This window comes from Podarcis pityusensis (assembly GCF_964106645.2).
Source record: "Podarcis pityusensis genome assembly, chromosome: 9".
In the NCBI taxonomy this organism is placed as follows: domain Eukaryota; kingdom Metazoa; phylum Chordata; class Lepidosauria; order Squamata; family Lacertidae; genus Podarcis; species Podarcis pityusensis.
In genome coordinates, this window is record NC_138034.1 from 15,510,622 (window position 1) to 15,531,747 (window position 21,126).

General features: G+C 43.5%; 1 protein-coding gene across 2 annotated transcripts in view; it reads left to right on the top strand.

Annotated features, from left to right (window-relative positions):
• The first annotated feature begins 1,068 nt into the window (after nt 1-1,068).
• Nucleotides 1,069-21,126, top strand: part of DTHD1 (death domain containing 1) — a 30,891-nt gene continuing 10,833 nt past the window's right edge. For both annotated transcript variants that reach the window (XM_081019864.1, XM_081019865.1), the window contains exons 1-5: nt 1,069-1,429; nt 6,076-6,868; nt 7,365-7,698; nt 9,394-9,573; nt 17,919-18,163. In XM_081019864.1, the coding sequence (XP_080875990.1) occupies nt 1,171-1,429; nt 6,076-6,868; nt 7,365-7,698; nt 9,394-9,573; nt 17,919-18,163 (1,811 nt within the window). In that variant the 5' untranslated portion in view covers nt 1,069-1,170. The remainder of the gene's footprint in view (nt 1,430-6,075; nt 6,869-7,364; nt 7,699-9,393; nt 9,574-17,918; nt 18,164-21,126) is intronic.

The following is a 21,126-nucleotide window of genomic DNA, read 5'->3' on the forward strand; positions in this document are numbered from 1 at the left end:
GGTAAGAAAAAGAATTAATTTTAACTTTTATCATCTACAATACTGTTTTATATATTTTATAGTACAGAACATTGATTATTGCTTTCATTTTTATGGTTCAATGGTCTTGTTAGATGGTAAAATGACATATTTGAATAGTCATTTAAACAACCTTAAAATATCAATGACTACCCTCCTTCTCTTTCCATGGTTCCTTTGCATAACATAAATCCCTGCCTATTTTACATAAACCAAACCCTTCAGTATTCCATTATTACACCCATCAAAACTTATTTACACTGTTGAATTTATCTTAATGCTGCCAACTTTTTCAAGTGTACACAATTTCCCCCATATACTCAATAAACATTTTCCAATCTTCTTTAAATGTATGTTCTTCTTGTTCTCTTATTCTATATGTTAGGTCTGCAAGCTACGCATAGTCCGTCAATTTAAGTCACCATTCTTCTTTAGTTGGGACCTTGCTCGTTTTCCATTTAGGGGTAAAGCTCTTTTGTAAGCTGTACAAGTTGGTGACCAGCACTACAACTTGTGGTATCAAATTCCACAGTTTTACTGCACACTATGTGAATAAATACTTCTTTTTGCCTGTCCTGAATCTTCAAACATCCACCTTCCTTGGATAACCCTGGGCTCTAGAATGATGGGTGTAGAAGGAAAAAAATTCTCTATTCACTCTCCCTACACCATGCATAATCTTTTACACCTTACTCAACTTTTTTTATAAACTAAAAAGCCCCAAATATTCTCATTTTTCCCCTCAGAGGAGTTGCTCCCTCCCCTTGATAATTTTGGTTGTCCTTAACTCAACTTTCTCCAACTCTGCAATACCCTTTTTGAGGTGAATCAACCACAATATTCAAAATATGGTTGCACCGTAGATTTGTGCAATGAAGTTATGATATTTGCTCTTAACCCATTAGATTTATAATCATGTATTAGTCTTTTGTATGCCAGTTCTCTTTATTCCAGGAAGGCCACACCTATTTGTCACCTAGTAACTCCTTTTTCATTGTCAACAGTAAGTCCATGTTTCTTTGCCAGGTGCTTATTTTGCTATAGGACAAGTGTACACTGTTTCTTAGCCTTAGCAATAAATACTAGAGGACGAACTCTCTTCAGAAAACTGTTCTACTGGGAAATCTTTTGCTTTTAGTTCACGAGCTGGCCATGGAAGCTGTTACTGATAATCTAGGTCAAATACTGGAAGAGATTGGGCACCAAAACTTCAGTTTAGGAGAGCTTCTTAAAGGTGACAGTAAGGACAATGAGAAGATAGCAGAATTCCTTCCAAAACTGACTCCTCTCCTTCTAGAGCTCATGAAAGCCTTCACCCAGCAACTGGAAGAGACTTCTAAGATTCTGCAAAATACCTATCAGCTGCTGGATGTTGTTCATGACAAAGGCTGGAAGCAAGCTTCAATTAAAGGCAAGTAAAGTTAAATATGTAAATCAAGGACTATGTAGCAACCAATTGCTCAAATGGAAGACTCGGCATACATAGTTGTATGCATTTTTAGAAATTGGTTTTCTATTACAAAAGTTCTAGAGAAAGCAGAAAACAGATACAATTTATTTAAGGCTTCAATCAGGCCCGTAGGTGAGTAGAGCTTAAGGAATTCACAGAGAGCATCATAAATAAATATGAAATGGCAAAAAACCCACTAAAAATAAGCAGTCTTTTTTAAAAAAATAAGCAGTCTTAAAGTAGTTTAATTTACCAAATAATTTTAATAACATTATATTCAAAAATTGAAAACACGTCAAGCGAGTTTGCCAACTTTAGAAACACACTCTGCTCTTGTTGCTTTAACAACCCCTCAGTCTGAAGAGATTAGGAGGTGAACACGATTGTCTCTATGATATGACAAGCATTCATTCCTGCAGCTCATAAAGGCACCCTCTGGGGGTGGTTTATAATCACTTAAGCATATATGTTGTTGTTTAGTTGTTTAGGTCGTGTCCGACTCTTTGCGACCCCATGGACCAGAGCAAGCCAGGCACTCCTGTCTTCCACTGCCTCCCGCAGTTTGGTCAAACTCATACTGGTAGCTTCGAGAACACTATCCAACCATCTTGTCCTCTGTCATCCCCTTCTCCTTGTGCCCTCCATCTTTCCCAACATCAGGGTCTTTTCCAGGGAGTCTTCTCTTCTCATGAGGTGGCCAAAGTATTGGAGCCTCAGCTTCACGACCTGTCCTTCCAGTGAGCACTCAGGGCTGATTTCCTTCAGAATGAAGAGGTTTGATCTTCTTGCAGTCCATGGGACTCTCAAGAATCTCCTCCAGCACCATAATTCAAAAGCATCAATTCCTCGGCAATCAGCCTTCTTTATGGACAACAATAAAAAGATTTTTTAAAAAAATGTCCCTTGCATGTAAGTCTAAACACAAAAAGAAAATTCACATAAGGGATCTGTGCCTCCTTCTCTATTTTGGGTACTAGTGTGTTGCCAAGAAGTAACAGGGGATGCAGGTGGCGCTGTGGTCTAAAGCACTGAGCCTCTTGAGCTTGCCAATCAGAAGGTCGTTGGTTCGAATACCTACAATGGAGTGAGCTCCCATTGCTCGGTCCCAGCTCCTGCCAACCTAACAGTTCAAAAGCACACCAGTGCAAGTAGATAAATAGGTACTATTGCAGCGGGAAAGAAAATGGTGTTTCCGTGCACTCTGGTTTCCCTCACAATGTTCTGTTGTACCAGAAGCGATTTAGTTATGCTAGCCACATGACCCGGAAAACTGTTTGTGGACAAATGCCAGCTCCCTTGACCCAAAAGTGAGATGAGCACTGCAACCCCATAGTCACCTTTGACTGGACTCAAATGTCCAGGGGTCCCTTACATTTACCAAGAAGTATCTAGAGAGCTTTAATCTGATACATATTAAATACTTGAGCAAAGTGTTAGTATGCTCACTCCAGCCCTTTGGAGTTCCTTTTACTGTCTCACAGAAGGAACCCCCAGAAGGCTCTTGGACCTGGACCTCAGTGTCCAGGCTGAACGATGGGGGTGGAGATGCTCCTTCAGGTATACTGGGCCAGGGCACTTAGGGCTTCAAATGTCAGCACCAACACTTTGAAATTTTGTACCGGTGTTAGGGGGTCCCAGCGGCAGCTCCCAGTCACTAGTCTGGCAGCCACATTCTGGATTAGTTATAGTTTCTGAGTCACCTTCAAAGGTAGCCCTGTGTAGAGTGCATTGCAGTAGTACAAACAGGACATAAGCAGTGCATGTACCATTCTGGTGAGACAGCGCTCAGGCTGATAGGTCTCAGCCTGCGTCCCAGATGGAGCTGGTAGACAGCTGCCCTGGACACAGAATTGACCTGTGCCTTCATGGTCAGTTGTGAGTCCAAAATGACCCCCCAGGCTGTACACCTGGTCCTTCGGGGGTACAGTTACCCCATTCAGGATCAGGGAGCTCCTCACACCTGCTCACCCCCTATCCCCCAGAGACAGCACTTCTGTCTTATCAGGATTCAACCTCAATCCGTTAGCCGCCATCCATCCTCCAACCGCCTCCTGACACTCACACAGGACATTCACTGCCTTCACTGGTTCTATCTGAAAAATATATAGAGCTGGGTATCATCCACATACTGATGAACACCCAGCCCAGACCCCCTGATGATCTCTCTCAGAGGCACCATATAGATGTTAAAAAGCAGGTGGAGAAGATGGAGCCCTGAGGCACCCTACAAGTGAGGGCCCAGAGGTCCAAACAGTCACTCCAGAACACCACTTTCTGGATGCAGCCCTGGAGGAAGGAACTGAACCACTGCATAACAGTGCTTCCAGCTCCCAACCCCTCTAAACAGTCCAGAAGGATACTATGGTCAATGGTATCAAAAGCCACTGAGAGATCCAGCAGAACAAGGAAACAGCTTTCACCTTTGTCCCTAGCCCACCGGAGATCATCAACCAGCATGACCAAGGCAGTTTCAGTCCCATGATGTGGCTTAATCCTGACTGGAAGGGATCCAAATTGTCTGGACAGAGATTATTAATCATGTGAAATCAGTTCCAGAATTTTGCACATCAAATAATATTTAGGCTTACATTCAAATTGCAATAGGCTTTTGAAGTAAAGGTTAAGTAAACTAAGACTGTAATGCACAGAAGACCGGGCTGTAAAAAATGTACAGCATTGCCCCTCTGGAAGTTGGGCAAAAAGAAAATGACAAAGCAACTGTAAAATATAAATGAAAAGCTATTGTTTCATTGTCCCCACTTCCGCAAATTACAGGAAGTTGTAGGTGTGGACATGGCAAGGTCGGATTCCTTCTGAGAGCACGGGGGGCGGGATAGGCAACTGGTAATAAATTGGTGGTTTGCAAATGCACAGGTTGAGCAAGACAGAAGCAATATGCAGGCACACAAGCTAAGTTCCTGAATGACATCAATTCAGCTTGCCAGTATCTTGAAAGATGCTTTGAGAAGTCAAGGACCTTCACTATTTTGCCTCCCTCCTCCACCCAGAGCTAAATCCAAACTGAGACTGCTTTGTCTTCTTCCCTTTATCTATGTGCAATGTTTTTCCCCATCTCCATTCAGACAGGTGAGATCATGTTCCAGTTGGGATAGCAAGGGACCATCAAGCTTGCATATATATATATGTATCTTACAACCTGATATCCATAATTTAATAGACAAAAATGTTTTACCTAACTCCAAAGTTCGTTTACGCCTCGGCTTCTGAGTCATGAGCCTAAAGAAAGCAACAAAAGGAGCTTTCTTTTGAGAAAACGGTGACTTAGATTCACTTTAATGTAGGTGTTTGATCTGCATCAGTTCCTTTTTAGATTCTTCTCCAAGAAAGTACTCCCCTTCTCCAAGAAAGTACTCCTGGACAAAAGCCCCTGTCCTCCTTTCTTCCCTCCTTCCCTGTCTCTCTTTTGTATAAAATACTCCACAAGATAAGAGGAGATGAGAGATGAGAACAGAGTCTGCCATTGTGTTACAAAACTGGGCAATCAAGGTCGGAGAGGGAAAGAAAGCAGCAGCCTCAAAAGAGTTGGCATGATTCTGAAGAATAAAAAGTACTTTACTTGCTTAACTCTGTAAAGAGCAACATATTGAAAGTACTGCTATGTTGGCAGACAGAAGCGACAGGGAAAGGTCTGATTGAAAAGGCCACACTTGGACTTACATTCTGTAAAACTTAGATTTCCAAAACATGTGGGTCTCTTCCCTGGGAAAGGCTGTCATTACTGCCAATTACAGTGGTACCTGGGTTCTCAAACGCCTTGGTACTCAAACAACTTGGAACCCAAACACTGCAAACCTGGAAGTAATTGCTCCAGTTTGCGAACTTTTTTGGGAAGCCGAACGTGCTCCGGTTTGAGTGTTACGCTTCCAATTTGAGTGCCGCACTTCCATTTTGAGTGCCACACTTCCGTTTTGAGTGTTACGCTGAGGTCTGTCTGTTTTTGCCATTTATTTTGTGTTTTTGTTTGTGCGGGGTGTTTTTGTGTGTGTGTGACTGTGTGGAACCCAGTTCAGTTACTGATTGACTGGTTGTGTGACTGCAGTACATTGTTTATTGCTTTCATTTTATGGACCAATGGTCTCGTTAGATGGTAAAATTCATGTTAAATTGCTGTTTTAGGGGTTGTTTTCAAAAGTCTGGAATGGATTAATCCGCTTTGCATTACTTTCTATGGGAAAGTGTGCCTTGGTTTTGAAACGCTTTGGTTTTGGAACGGACTTCCAGAATGGATTAAGTTTGAGAACCAAGGTGCCACCGTATTTGCAAATTGTCAACATTTAATCTCCTGTACTCTTCTAGCCTGCCCAAGAAACAGAATGGGGGGTGGCTTTGCAGATTAAGATAAAGTTAGGGGACTGAAGCAATCTTGCTGAGCAATCTTCTGTTAATTACAGGTAAAGGTGGGGGTGCTTGAATAAATCCACCTTTTCTGCAGCCTCCTAAAAAAAAGCCTGTAGAAAATAGATAAGGGAACCAAGTTGGGCAATGATAACAGTGTATAAAAATGGAAGGACATGCTTAACCTTTTCACCTGAACAGATCACAAACAATGTATTACCCGTCACATATATTTCTGTTTGCTTCTTCAGAGGGGAGCAGCCTTGCAGACTGGCTTCAGAAATTAAACAAGCTCATCTTACATGTTGCCAAATACTTTGGAGACTTACAAAACAATCTGCTTGAAATGAGCTGCAGAAAATCGGATGACGTGCCGTTTGTTCCGTGTATCCCTTGGAAATCTGTGCATGATGCTGATAAAGAGAAAGCAAATGGCACGCAGTTATTGGCAGGTGTCAGTCAACCATTTCATGAACCTTCATCCATATGCAGAGGGGGAAACGAAACCCAGATGACAGAAGACAAAACGGTGGAAACTGAATCAGGTTCATCCTCAAATGAAAATATAGCTGGCAAAGAACAGGAATTTCCAGTACTTGTGAAAAATGAAGATCTGCAACAAAAATCCATTGCAGTGCCAAATCAGGACAATGGAATAGGTTCTCAATCAGTGCTATCTTCCACTCAGAAAATTTCAGAAAACAGAGATTTGGAAGACAGTTCAGGAAACAATGGGGGAAATGTAACTGTGTCCAGAAAGCTGGAAAACAGCAGCGCAAAGCATCTGCAGACGTGTCCTAATCAGGAAAAACAGACAGAGATAAAGGAAGCCCTGAAGCAGATGGGAAATGGGAATTACAGGCTGATAGCCGAGCCAGGCAGGAGTGACAAAGATGTCAATCAAAAGGAGACAAGTATTGAAATTGCCCAAAGCTACCAAGAAAATTGTACAAGGTCAGGAGACTTGCATAAAAACAGTCCCATGCATCTGTCTTCCGGTGAGCTGGAAGGAAAGGACAATGAAAGTGGCTGGATGACTAAAGAGTAAGAGCAAGTGGTCTTTTGGGGGAGACACAACAGTAGCCTTCGGGACAAATTCCAGAGGGGGGGTCATTGTTAGTTTGTTGCAGCAAAAGCAGCTAATAATAATAATAATAATAATAATAATAATAATAATAATAATTTATTATTTATATTCTACTCATCTGGCTTTGTTTCCCCAGCCACTCTGGGTGGCTCCCAACAGAATATTAAAAACACAATAAAACATCAAATATCAAAAATATTTCGGCCTTGGGAGCCGAACATTCCAGCTCCCGAACAATCGAAAACCGGAAGTGATTGTTCCAGTTTTTGAACTTTCTTTGGAAGCCAAACATTCAGCGCTGCTTCTGTGGCTTCCAACTGGCTGCAGGAAGGTCCTGCAGCCAATTGGAAGCTGCGCCTTGGTTCCTGAACTGTTTCGGGAGTTCAACAGCTGCAAATCGATTCTAGCTATTGGTCTCCTTTACAGATGGGTACTGTTGTATTTTGTCTGCAGGTTTCTTGTGAAAGCGAATGACCTGAGTGAACCTGAAATAGCCTGTTCCATTAGAGCCCCTTTCAGTGTGCTGGAAAATCTAGTCATCCGAGTTGTCAATGATTTGAGTTCATTGGTGGTGGATGGTTCTGAAGAACTGGTCAGCAACGTCATCCATGCTGAGTGCTGCTCTTCCATTGGCCCACCAACCCTTCATTCCATCATCATCGCGATCCCATTTATTTCACGTTACAGAGGAATGTACAAAGATATTATGGTGAAGGTGACTGATGTCAACTTTCGGTCAAGTTATTTGACTCCTGTCTCCTTGGAAGGGCACCAAGGGAACCAGAAGGTTAGTGAATTATTGTCAAGGTTTGGTGCTCAATCAATCAATCAAATCTTTATTACGGTCACTGACCAGGGTGGGGTACAATCATTTACAATCTGTAAAACATTTTGGAAAGCTAAAATTATTAAAACAGAAGGTGTATATATAAAAGACTATAAGAATCTAAAAGAGCTAAAATAATCTAAAAGAAGGGTTAGGAGCATTAAACGGATGTGGAAGAGCATAAAAGGTTGGCATATAAAAGGCTATGACTATCAATTTACAAAGCACTCTGATATGGGTGTTCATTAAATCTAGTTTGTAGCGCAGGACAGCAACCGACGGATTTTGAATGCTGCTATGCGGAGCCTAGCAACACTGTATGTTGTAGCAGGGTTGGTATCTGAAAGCAGCAGGGAGGTATAGAATTGTCCTGTGTGCCCTGCGTACTTATGGAGTAGTGGGGAGATGAGGTTAATACGGATTTGTCTATAATATAGGTACTGGAGAAGCACGTGCTCTATTGTTTCTGTTTGTCCAGAATCACAGGGGACCCCAGAAGGCTTTAGATGGAATCACTTCCAGTTTCTAATTCATGGGAAGAAAGCAGAGCTATCACACACCCTGAACCACATACGATGGAGCTCACCTGAAACAGGGAATTTGGGTCCTCCACCCCCTCTGGCCACATGTAGCTTATTTTATCACAAAGGTCTTCTAGACGAGCATGTGCAGAGTATCGGGGCCGTCACTGAAATCCTCCAAAAGGAACAAGCAGTTAGTCATGCTACAAATTACAGCAGCAGAGTAGGGAATGCGGGTGGCACTGTGGTCTAAACCACTGAGCCTCTTGGGCTTGCTGATCAGAAGGTGAGTGGTTCGAATCCCTGAGAAATGCTGATCCAGAATAAGAAATATCTTTATATAATGTAAATATTGACCAACCAGGGGCTGCCATTAATGTCACTTCAAAGCATTGGGGAAATTAAAATGGAGGTTCACAGATCCCACTAGCAGGGCAGGGATCCGCACTCGGTCTACTGGGTCTCAAACAACTGCCCCCGGATGCCAGGTGCTGCTGCCAAGTCTGGGCAGCCCCCAACATAATTGCTCCTTATTTGATATTGTTATGTACTGAGTTGAATAGGATCCAAAAGGCAGCAGTCTGATTGGTCCTAGAACAATAGGATTCAGAATGCAGCAGTTTGATTGGTCCTAGAACAATGCAGCAGTATGATTGGTCTGCAGGAGCCACCCAATCCAGCTCCAGGTGGAAGTGAATCCACAACCTGATTGGCCTACAGGAGAATTCTGGAATTAGCCAATCACGTGCAGCCCATTGTGTAAATAATGTATATAAAGCAGATAGTTTGGGGAAACTTTCATTCCTCCTCACCACTATCCACTATGAGCTGAATAAAGAGCATGAAATCCACTCTAGACTCTGAGTATATTTCAGATATATTACCAAAGCAGTGAGGGAAGAGACCACAGGAAGTGATACTCATATCTCTGCGGTAGCTAAAACTGCAAAGCGGCTACATTTCTGTGGCTGTCAGATAAAGTTGCCCGAAAACAGAACGGAGAAAGCAATCTTTCACTGTGGTTGTTAACTCTCAGGTTACTTTCCTTTTATACCTCTGATTCATGCTGGCATACAGGTTAGAATTCGTTTATCGATATCCACTTCAGCATTTTTCACTAATTTCTATCACACAGGGGACTTTTGCGGAGGTGAAAACCAGCCAGCTTGGCCTTTTTTCGGTGGTCTCATGCTTAAAGACGGAAACAGTCACCATTCCAAAGAAAGGACTTTCACGAAAGCTAAGTATGGATCCCAGAATTTCATTTTGCTGGCCTCCGTCAACTTTTAGTTCTCGAGTAACAATGCACCTAAAGGTATGCTTAAAAAAAAAATTTGCTGGGGGCAAAAGGGTATAAACACCTTGCTTTTTATTTTTTGGAATATTTTGTTAGTTGAATATAAGAACAACATATAATCAAATACAAGCAATCCGATACAGTTTTCCCCTAACACCCCCCCCCCAAAAAAACAGCCCCAACTACGTCCAGGTAATTACATTAGTAATATAATCAAATAAAAAAATATTTCTACAGTTGCTGGTTTAAGAAATATCATTCCACATGCTCCCATGTGTCTTAGGTGGTTTAAATGCATGTTCTTTCTTTGATGCATATGTAATAAAGGAGGACCACGTTATGTAAAAGTTATGTAGTTTCTCACATTGTTTTCGTCCACGTACCCTTTCTGTTAACTTTTCCATCAAAATTAATTCCCAGACATAAGCATACCAAACTTTATATAGGTTCACGTTTAATGTCCTCCAGGGTCTAGCAACAGCAAGACGTGCTGCAGTTATAAGATGCACAATGAAGTCTTTGTCTCTAAGAAACACCTTGCTTTATTAGCAGAGATCAGGGAATGGCTATAGGAGAAGCTGGGCCAAACCCAAAATGGGTAGGAGTAGCTCATGGGCAAAATGGTTCCAACGGTGGAATGGCTCTTGGCTGCTCTGTCCACCTAAAGCCCTCATGAGATCCCTCATCCTCCTCTGGGTTCTTGTGAGAGCCAGCTGGGAGGATCAAACCCCCTATTTCCACCCCCCAGAGTAGAAAAATGGTGCCCCACACTCAGGGCTCACAGAGCTGTGGCTGTTCAGAACATAGCGAAGACCTACAGTAACCTGATACCCAAGAAAAGATTTGTTTCTGCATGGCCATATTGGTGAAGCTCAGCTGGGGAATGGAGCACAGTTTAGTGCATGGGCCATGACTGAGAGGTCCAGTAGATGGAACCTGCCATATAACTTCCATATAACTTTTTTTAAAAAAAAATCATTTTCAGGGAATTGAGTTTGGGCATTCCCTTTACAACCCAGGTGTAGGAAGAAAGTATGGCATGGTTTCTATTCCATATGGCTTTAGACACCTAAGGTTAGCAATCAGTGAAGGAAAGAGTCTGCAAAGTTTTGGTTCTTTTCCCTTCTTTAATATTAATACAGTGGTACCTCGGGTTACATACGCTTCAGGTTACATACGCTTCGGGTTACACACGCTGCTAACCCAGAAATAGTGCTTCAGGTTAAGAACTTTGCTTCAGGATAAGAACAGAGATCGGGCTCCGGCAGCGCGGCGGCAGCAGGAGGCCCCATTAGCTAAAGTGATGCTTCAGGTTAAGAACAGTTTCAGGTTAAGAACGGACCTCCGGAACGAATTAAGTACTTAACCTGAGGTACCACTGTATTATTATTATTATTATTATTATTATTATTATTATTTATTATTTATACCCCACTCATCTGGCTGGGTTTGCCCAGCCACTCTGGGAGGCTCCCAACAGAATATTAAAAACACGATAAAACAGCAAACATTAAAAGCTTCCCTAAACAGGGCTGCCTTCAGATGTACAGGTTAAGAACAGTTTCAGGTTAAGAACGGAGCTCCGGAATGAATTAAGTTCTTAACCAGAGGTAGCACTGTATTCTAAAAGTCAGCTGTTTATTTCCTTGACATCTGATGGGAGGGCATTCACCAGGGCAGGCGCCACTACCGAGAAGGTCCTCTGTCTTGTTCCCTGTAACCTCACTTCTCACAAGGAGGGAACCACCAGAAGGCTCTCAGCGCTGGACCTCAATGTCTGGGCTGAACTATGGGGGTAGAGATGCTCCTTCAGGTATACTGGTCCGAAGCCGTTTAGGACTTTCAAGGTCAGCACCAACACTTTGACTTGTGCTCAGAAACATACTGGGAGCCAATGTAGGTCTTTAAACAAGTGACCTCTGTGCCATATAACAAACTGCTTTTGAAAGGCCTTCCAGGACCAAACTAAACTTTATTTTTATTGCCTTGTGCATGTGTGTGTGCTTTAAAAATGTAAAACTAGGCATGGCTTTGCAGGTGCAATTAACATTGAGACCACATCATGGGTGCAAGTGAGACTCAACCTGCCTCTCTCCAGCCATTATCCTGATCCTGACTTGCATGATAATGGACCTTGGGGGACTTCTATTAATACTAATGGGAGCTTTTCCCAACCCCAAAGATAGATTTTCTTTTATGGTATGAGAATCATTCCTGGGGAGGAATGATCCTCATACAAAAACCTCCCTGTATGCTGTGATCCCTAACCCCCCCCCCCCCAAATGGCTGGTATTAAAAGCAACAACCAGTCACGGTTGCTAACAGCACAATAAAAGAAAGATGGATTTTGGCCCTTGGTTTCAAAAGGGTATTGCTATGTGGCATGGCAGGCTACCATTCAAGAAACAAACTCCAACAATGTAGAACTAATTGTGCATTTCTTTAGACTCTGGGCAAGATCTCAAGCTATTCATAAATGCAACTGCCAATATGTTGCTCATCTTCCTTTTAGTACAGTGGCTAGGAGCCTATGTTCCTGTTAAGGGATTCTTGATATTGAGAAATAGAGGCTGTCATTCACTTCATCCCTGGGTGGCAGTAAAAGCTTGGGAAAGAACGGCTAGAGATTTACCATTGCGTATTTATCCTGCAATGTTAACTATGCAGTTTGTTGTTCAGCTCCTGCGTGGCTGCATTTTTCCTGGGAGGTATTTTGGGTTTGTCTGTCGTCTTTATCATTCAATCACAGAGCCAGTGTGGTGTAGTGGTTAAGAGCGGTAGTCTCATAATCTGGGGAACCAGGTTCGCTTCCCCGCTCCTCCACATGCAGCTGCTGGGTGACCTTGGGCCAGTCACACTTCTTTGAAGTCTCTCAGCCCCACTCACCTCACAGAGTGTTTGTTGTGGGGGAGGAAGGGAAAGGAGAATGTTAGCCGCTTTGAGACTCCTTAAAGGGAGTGAAAGGCAGGATATCAAATCCAAACTCTTCTTCTTCCATCATGCCCTACAATTCTGGGAGCCTGTCTGTGTGCTTGCTTTCTCCTCCTGAGACACTTTGCTGATGTTGGTTGGTGTCGGAGCCAGCCGTTACAAATGGCGCAGTTTAGCATAAAATAAAGACACAGAGAGCCAGCAATATTTTCATGATGGTATGAGCAGCTCCTTTCGAACTTCTCTCTCCTCCTGTAGCTTCTTTATTATCCTTTGTCTCTCTCCAGCCACATGGCCGTTTGCCAATGTCTCACGTTACCTCATCCGGTCAAGGCTTTTATTGCCCCCATCACCATATAGGGTCATCACTGCCCAGAGGAAATACAACTCCATTTAAGGTCAATACATTCCAATACATTGTAAAGCTCAGAGTGCTGGTCAGCCGAGGTCAGGGGGCACCCTGCAATATTACAAGCCTTTACCGTGGCTTTATGACTCCCACAGGTTGGACAAGGTACCGCCAGAACGGGCAAGCAGCATGATGTACTGTGTTTGGATAACCTGCAGGTGAAAGAGCTCTTCATGTCCATTGTTCCCTAAGGACTCGTACTTGGAAAGAGCTCTGACAATTGCGTGTCGAGGTCCCCAAGCCACCCCAAATAACTCACACATCACACAGAAATTTTGTTTAAGGTTTTTGGCATAATTTTGGCCACAACTTAATTAAAATACAAAAATGTGAGTGTTTGCATTGGTTGCAACTATCTGCCCCCAGTGGGGACAGACTGACATTTCGCAAGCTTGCAAAAGCCAGAAAAGGGGAATACATTTTGGGGATAGCGACAGAGCAGGGAACCTGCCCTCAGTCCTCCCCAAATGCAACCAGGGGCTCTTGCGTGGCCCTAGCCCCTTGACAGGGTTCAGACAAAAGCAATGGTGAGCCCCTGTATTCCTTTAACGGAATACCCTTGCCGCAGCAGCATTAGAGGGGCAGGCACAGCCAATCAATGCCCCTCCACCAACCAAACCAAAAACCAATGCCCAACCGCAACTTTAGAAGTTGTGACGATTTGCTACGCAGTAGGCAAAAACCAAATGGCCCCAGCCAATCAGCCAGATGGACAAAATTCCTACCGGGCCCCTGCCCCAAAGCAGACGACCCCATGACAGGCATAGCAAGGTCAATGTGAACAACCCTAAATATGGGGGGCGGGCGGGCAATCCGATGCACGGGGCGAAAAGAGAAAGATCTACACTTCGTGCAGGGAGTTTTAAGGTTTCTAGCTGTCAGTCACAAAATGGCAACATTAACTTCTTCCCAACAACAAGGGAAGCCCAATCGCAACTGTGGCCAATGAACAATTAGCCCACCCCACAATTTTGGAGTGTCTTGTCAGCCCCCACTGCAACCCGTGCTCTCCATGAAGGAGAACACGCTATAGCAATGTTGCTCCCTGTTTCAGGGAGGCCTCAATTGCACCAACAGTCGCTGCACCAACCCACACCCTCCTATCGTACCTATTTCCATGTTTGCCCAGTAACTCTAACTAAATAAAGTGAGGAAAGATTGCCAGGCAGGGCCGGCCCAAGATATTTTGACACCTGAAGCAGACCCCAAAATTGGCACCTCTCCTTCCCGCCAGGGAAGAATAGGTGAGGGAAGAACTATATCAGAAACAAATACACTGAGATTTGCTGTTCCTGTGGATTCTGCCGCCTGAGACAGTTGCCGACCCTTGCCTCATAGATGGGCCAGGCCTGCTGCCATGCTTAACAGAACTGGAACAATAATTATTATAAGGAAGGGAGCAACAGCTAGCGCAGCTGCTCTACAGATATTCCAGCCATTTGGTGTGCATTTAATTAGTAAACCAATAAGAGATAATCTGACTCAAATGAATTCTTTATATTCCACGTGCTTTGGCAGTTGGTTGTTCTCTGTTGCCTGTTTTAATCTACATTTCGCTTTACAGCAGGCAGCAAAACAAGAGCAGAAGTTGTTGCTCATTCCATTCGGCAGATGCCCTCAGGAACTCAGTCCCATCTGCCAGAAGTATAAAGGGAAGTTCTCCATGGAGAGAAGGGGGATTCCCCTCTGTGCAGTCAGGCCATTCATTCACTTATAGAAAAGGGAAGTCCTTGCATGTACGTGAGAGCATTGGGTCATGGCCTGTGGCCATCGTTCTGTTCAGTCAGTGAGCTTTTGTCATGTGTAATGGGAGAACAGCCGCATGCGTTGCTTCACAGTTGTCTTAAATCAGAGGAAAGGATGGATTTGGTAAAAATGGCAAGTTTTTGGACCGTTATTTTTAGTGAAATGATGCATATCAAAATGGAGAACTTGAAAGTAGCCCAAGGGCTGGGGATTGGCACAACCTTCCCTTGACCTTCTGAAAGTGCCCTCCCACTGCCAACAAAATGAGCTGCTGAACAGGACTTCGGATTGCAGTTGTCTGTGGGACAAGGAGTACCATTTTGCTAGTGTTATTCTCTATTCAATTTTAATTTGATCCTGACTTTTTTTTAGGAGGTAGTTTAATTATTGTTTCATTTTATGCCAATGTTATATATTTGATGTTAACCGCCCTGAGACTGGTTTCAGCCGGGGAGGGTGGGATACAAATAAAAGTTGTTGTTGTTGTTGTTGTTGTTGTTGTTGTTGTTGTTGCAGTGGCGTTCAAAGGGTGTGGTGCATCACACTGGTGTGGCAGGAGAGGAATGCAAGTGGAGCAGGAAGATTCAAGGACAGTCAAACAAACATTTGAACATTTCATTGTACAGTCAAACCTCGGTTGTCAAACATAATTCATTCCGGAAGACCATTCGACTTCCGAAACGTTTGATAACTGAAAACTGAAAGCGGAAGCTTCAATACAATAGGGAAACTCAAAATGGAAGCTGCATAGCACATTCGGCTTCTGAAAATTGTTCGAAAACCAGAGCAGTTACTTCTGGGCTTTCAGCATTTGGGAGCTGAAACGTTCCAAAACGGAGGCGTTCGGAAACCAAGGTTTGACTGTAATATAGTGCAGTGGTACCTCGGGTTAAGAACTTAATTCATTCTGGAGGTCCGTTCTTAACCTGAAACTGTTCTTAACCTGAAGCACCACTTTAGCTAATGGGGCCCGCCGTGCCGTGCCACTGCTGCGCGATTTCTGTTCTCATCCTAAAGCAAAGTTCTTAACCTGAGGTAATATTTCTGGGTTAGCGGAGTCTGTAACCTGAAATGTCTGTCACCTGAAGCGTCTGTAACCTGAGGTACCACTGTATAGTACAGTGGTACCTCACAAGACGAATGCCTCGCAAGATGAAAAACGCGCAAGATGAAAGAGTTTTCCGTTTTTTGAGTCGTTCCACAAGACGAATTTCCCTATGGGCTTGCTTCGCAAGACGAAACGTCTTGCCAGTTCTTGCGAGTTTGTTTCCTTTTTCTTAAAGTCGCTAAGCCGCTAAGCCATTAATAGCCGCTAAGCCGCTAATAGCCGTGCTTCGCAAAACGAAAAAACCGCAAGACAAAGAGACTCGCGGAACGGATTAATTTCGTCTTGCGAGGCACCACTGTATAGTATAGTATAGTATAGTATAGTATAGTATAGTATAGTATAGTACGGTACGGTACGGTACGGTACAGTACAGTACAGTATCAAAATGAGAGCAAGAGCATTAAGTGATACTGAGGACAATCCTGGTGTTTTTCAATGTATTTCTTATTAATAAGAAATTTCTTATTAATAAGAAATTCAATGTGGTGTAAGCAAATGTTTATTCTGAAAGTGTGGCCCAGAGAAAAGAGTTTGCGAACCACTGTTCTAAAGCATCATACTCATACAGCAGTGGTAGACTAGGACCTGGGAGACAAGGGTTCAAATCCCGACTCCCAGACCCTCCAAGTGTCCCTGTTTTGCAGGGACAGTCCTGGATTTACAGAAGCTGTCCCAGTTTCTGATCTGATTCCAAAATGTTCTTTTCTTTACGGCATCACTATTTTCATTGGAGGAATGTTTAGGGATATGGTAGGACGCCCCCATTTTCACCAGAGAAATGTTGGAGGGTATGGAATAGGACGTCCCTGCTGGCCACATGACCCAGAAGCTGTACGTCGGTTCCCTCGGCCAATGAAGCAAGATGAGCGCCGCAACCCCAGAGTCGGCCACGACTGGACCTAATGGTCAGGAGTCCCTTTACCTTTACCTTTATTTTCATTGGAGAAATATTGGAGGGTATGTCTCTGTTTTCATCAGAGAAATGTTGGAGGATATGGACTCCGCCACGAAACTCACTAGGGGACCTTGGGCCAGTCACTCACTCTCAGCCTAACCAACCTCACATGGTTGTTGGGAGGATAAAATGTGGAGGAAGAGAAAGATATAGGGCACCTTGAGCTTTCCGGAGGAAAGGTGGGGTAATAAATAATACAGGACTGGTGCCACGTTTGGCAGGATCCTTTGGCATCTCCCCATGGTGAGGGTAGGCAGGTGCATCAATAACACACACACACAAGTCAGTCTAGCTGGCCCTGGAGCAACACTGTGCCAGGGCCCCAGAGAAATTGTGGGGGGAGTTAAAATGTAGGATGCTGCCAGGAGTGTTAGGCCCAGGAATCTGTAAATCAGCTTGTTGGATTGGTGATGGGAACTCCTGATGGCTTAAGTCATCCCAATGGTTCTGCCCACAGATGTTGGGTCTGCTTGACTGTGAAGAATGATCAATAATAATGGTAATAACATGGACAATTCTCTTATTCTAACTCTGTTACACCAATCAGCGCTTTCTGTTGTCCTGCTCTTTTAAGCTAGTTTCCCTAATTCTGGTAGATATTTGTTCCACAAACAGGCTGCAGTCCTGTGTAATCTCAGAAGGATGTTCCACTATGTCCCCACTATGGGGTTACTTCCTAGTAAATGTGTTTAGGATTACAGCTGTAACCTATTGATACTATAACAGTGCAACTCATTAAAAGCTGCATGGCATCAATAAAGACACATTGTGAAGGTTTTACAGTGGTACCTCAGGTTAAGTACTTAAATCGTTCCGGAGGTCCATTCTTAACCTGAAACTGTTCTTAACCTGAAGCACCACTTTAGCTAATGGGGCTCCTACTGCTGCCGTGCCACCGGAGCCTGATTTCTGTTCTTATCCTGAAGCAACATTCTTAACCTGAAGCACTATTTCTGGGTTAGCGGAATGTGTAACCTGAAGTGTATGTAACCCGAGGTACCACTGTATTTATTAAAACATGCTTCGTGTTGACTAAATAAATATAGATAGAATGTCATTTACAGACGTCCTGCTAGAAAGAATATTTGTAACAAGGTGAATTAAAGAGGGCGGGGAGGCATTTATATTTCACTGGTATGAAGGCAAATTTCAGAAATGTAGATTTTTCTGGCAACAAGTGATGCTAAAATCATAAAACCACAATATTTATGCAGGTGCAACCAATTGAGCCATCCCTGATTTCCATGTTAAAAACAAAGAACGACATGTATCATTCAGTGGTGTCTACTAGCCCTCTGGTGTATCTGCAACATCCTTCATCGCGGCCATTCAACAAATCCATCACAATTATTCTGCCTTGCCCTCCAAATCAAGAAAAGAAGATGGAAGGAAATGAGAAAGAGCAGGGGAGAGCTATGAGTGCATCTATACCCAGAGTTACAACTGTGCATCAATTTCGGTGAGACAAAAAAGTTCCTTGGAAACCATGCATTTATATTTTTTTATTTAAAAAAAATACAACAGACAACATTAAGTTTCCAAGCTTTTAATGGGTTTTTCATAGTATGGTTATTCTTTTTCCCCCATGCTATTTTTTAAGTGATTGTTTTTAAAACTTCTCTTGCTGTCAGTTTTTATTGCATTAAGATGTATGCTCACATCCCAGAGAGCTTTTCTGTGCCAAAAGCTGGTATATGAATACAGTGGTACCTCGGTTCTCAAACTTAATCCGTTCAGGGAGTCCATTCCAAAACCAAAGCGTTCCAAAACCAAGGCACGCTTTCCCATAGAAAGTAATGCAAAATGGATTAATCCATTCCAGACTTTTAAAAACAACCCCTAAAACAGCAATTTGACATGAATTTTACTATCTAACGAAACCACTGATCCATAATATGAAAGCAAGAATCAATGTACTGTACTATAAAAAAATAAGACAGTATTGTAGATGATAAAAATTAAAATAAAATAAAAATTCTTATCTGCACTGATTGTTATGTACTAGCCATTTCCGCAGTCACACAATCAATCAATCAGTAGCTGAACTGGGTTCCACACAGTCACAAAAACAAATTAACTGAAAAAGCCCCCAAAACAATAACGTAAAATAAACAGCAAAAACAAAAGGGCCAAACTTTATCCGTTCCGGAAGTCCATTTGACTTCTGAAATGTTCAAAAACCAAGGTGCAGGTGCCCCAAAAACAATAGCCAACAGCCACATCGGACGTTCGGCTTCCAAAAAATGTTAGAAAACCAGAACATTTACTTCCAGGTTCTCAGCATTTGAGTACCAAGGCATTTGAGAACCAAGGTACGACTGTATTCTTCCCCCCCCCCATGCTGTTTTTTAAGCGGTGGTTTTTTAAATTTCTCCTGCTGCCAGTTTTTATTGTATTAAGATGTATCCTTGCATCCCGGAGACCTTTCCTATGCCGAAAGCTGGTATATGAATATTTTTTAATGAAACATATAAATATTTCAAACCCGTTCCTGTAGGTACTCACTCTGCAGAGAGGGCAACGTTTTGTGAGTGACAAAGTATCAGATATTATTGGACCCCAGAGCCAATAAGGGGTGCATGGGAGGTTAGGGGAGGGATAGAACCTTTCGTGGGGGGACAAGTCATGCTTCTTCTGGGGGTAGGTTGTCTACTTCTGGTCCCCATTCTGAACTCAGCTCTCACCTGGGGCTCCTAGAGGCTGTCAGCATGTGACAGTGGCCACACCAAGGGAATGGTTTTGACTGGCCGGCTAAACCAGGTGAGGGTAGCTGATGGGTCTCAAACCCTGGGTGAGTTAGGGTCTTCCCCTGCATGTGAAGACAGGCTCTGGTGGATTGTGTGGAAGGGACCAATGGTCAAGAAGGCGGTTTCTGCACATGCTGCAGCGGGAAATGAGAAGGGCTCATCAACCTGGGAGTGGAGTTCAACTCTGCTCCTAAACTTCCACTGCCTCCCCCCCATGGCAGTAGATAAGCAGAACAAAGGAAAGTCTTCTTACCAGTTAGAAACTTTAATAATCACAGCAAGAGAACAAAGAACTCATCTCCTAGAAATGGCGGTGCTCCCACTTAAGGTTCACACCCCCTTCCGTCCCTATTAATCCACGTCACCTCTACATCTTGTAATCTGAGTCTATACCCTCTGTGCTTTGTGTGCTTTCTGTTCTGAGACTTTCTGAGCTCTTCTTGACCTTGGGAAGAGTGGATGAATGCTTTCCAGAGACAGTGAATCTGTTAACCCTCTCTCTCCCAGTGTTTCTTTGCCTAGCTGTTCCCCATCCAGTATTTCCCAGCTTCTGCCTTCTGAACTATGCCCCTCTGCAAACCACTGTTCCAAATCTATACTGTCCTCCTGCTCCTGGGAAGAATCAGGATCCAGAGCAGGGGGAGGGGGAGGCTCCCACCATTCCTCCTCAGTGCAGCCCTCCTCAGCACAGTCTCTGACAGCAGAACATCTTCAGGAGAAGAAAAGACTAAGGGGTAAACCCTACACATATTCGGAGTGCAGCCCCAAATTGGTTGGATGGAACCTTGTATGCCTTCTTTTGGCAACACAAGCCAAGCTGGTGCCAGATGTATTGCTCTGCTTTCCTTTGGACCATATCAGCGAGTCTTGTCCTCTGGGCAGCTCAGGACCTCCGTACAAAGTTCAGCTCCTTAAGAGCTTCAAAAGCCAGCCTGAAATTTCTCAGCAACCTTTCCTAGGTAGCTTCCGTATTTGATTTGATTTATTTTTCTGTAATCAAATTAGATTCCCCCCCTCTAAAAATAGCATCCAGCCTGCTAAAAGGTGTGGCTTCAGATACATTCCAGAAAGTGATTTTATTTGAACAAGAGGGATGTACAACAAAACACTGCAATGTGGAATGCTGCTCTTCTGGATTCCAGTCCCTCTGTTCCATTACACGCTGTCCTCTCAGGTTTCCATTTCCCCTGTCAACAGTTGGTCAACAAGGTGAGACTGGAAAGTTCAGTGAATGGTCACAGAGATCGGACAGCGAGAAATATTTGAATATTGCAGGCCTTCAAAATAACCCCCCTCTGATACAATGCACCGTTGACAACGTTCGTAGAACTGTGGAAACCTCTGGAGAAGTCCTTTTTTCATACTGCTTTCAGTTCCCTCATCGCAGCACCTTGGATTTGTAAAATGTTACAGTTTTCAGTTTTGGAAATCCAGTGGGGCCAGATGCGGAGAATATGGAGGGTGGGACAACTCAGTAACCTCAGTAACGATTTCACGTGGAATATACAATTCTTCCACCATCGTTTGGATGGACAAATGCTGATCCCGCCCCCATCAATAACTCACGAACTCTGTCGACATTTGCCTCTGTTCTGCTCATCGACGGTCTGCCATCTTTGATGGTTTTCCACCCTTCATGGAAACTCTTAAACCACTCGTACACTGTCTTTCGAGT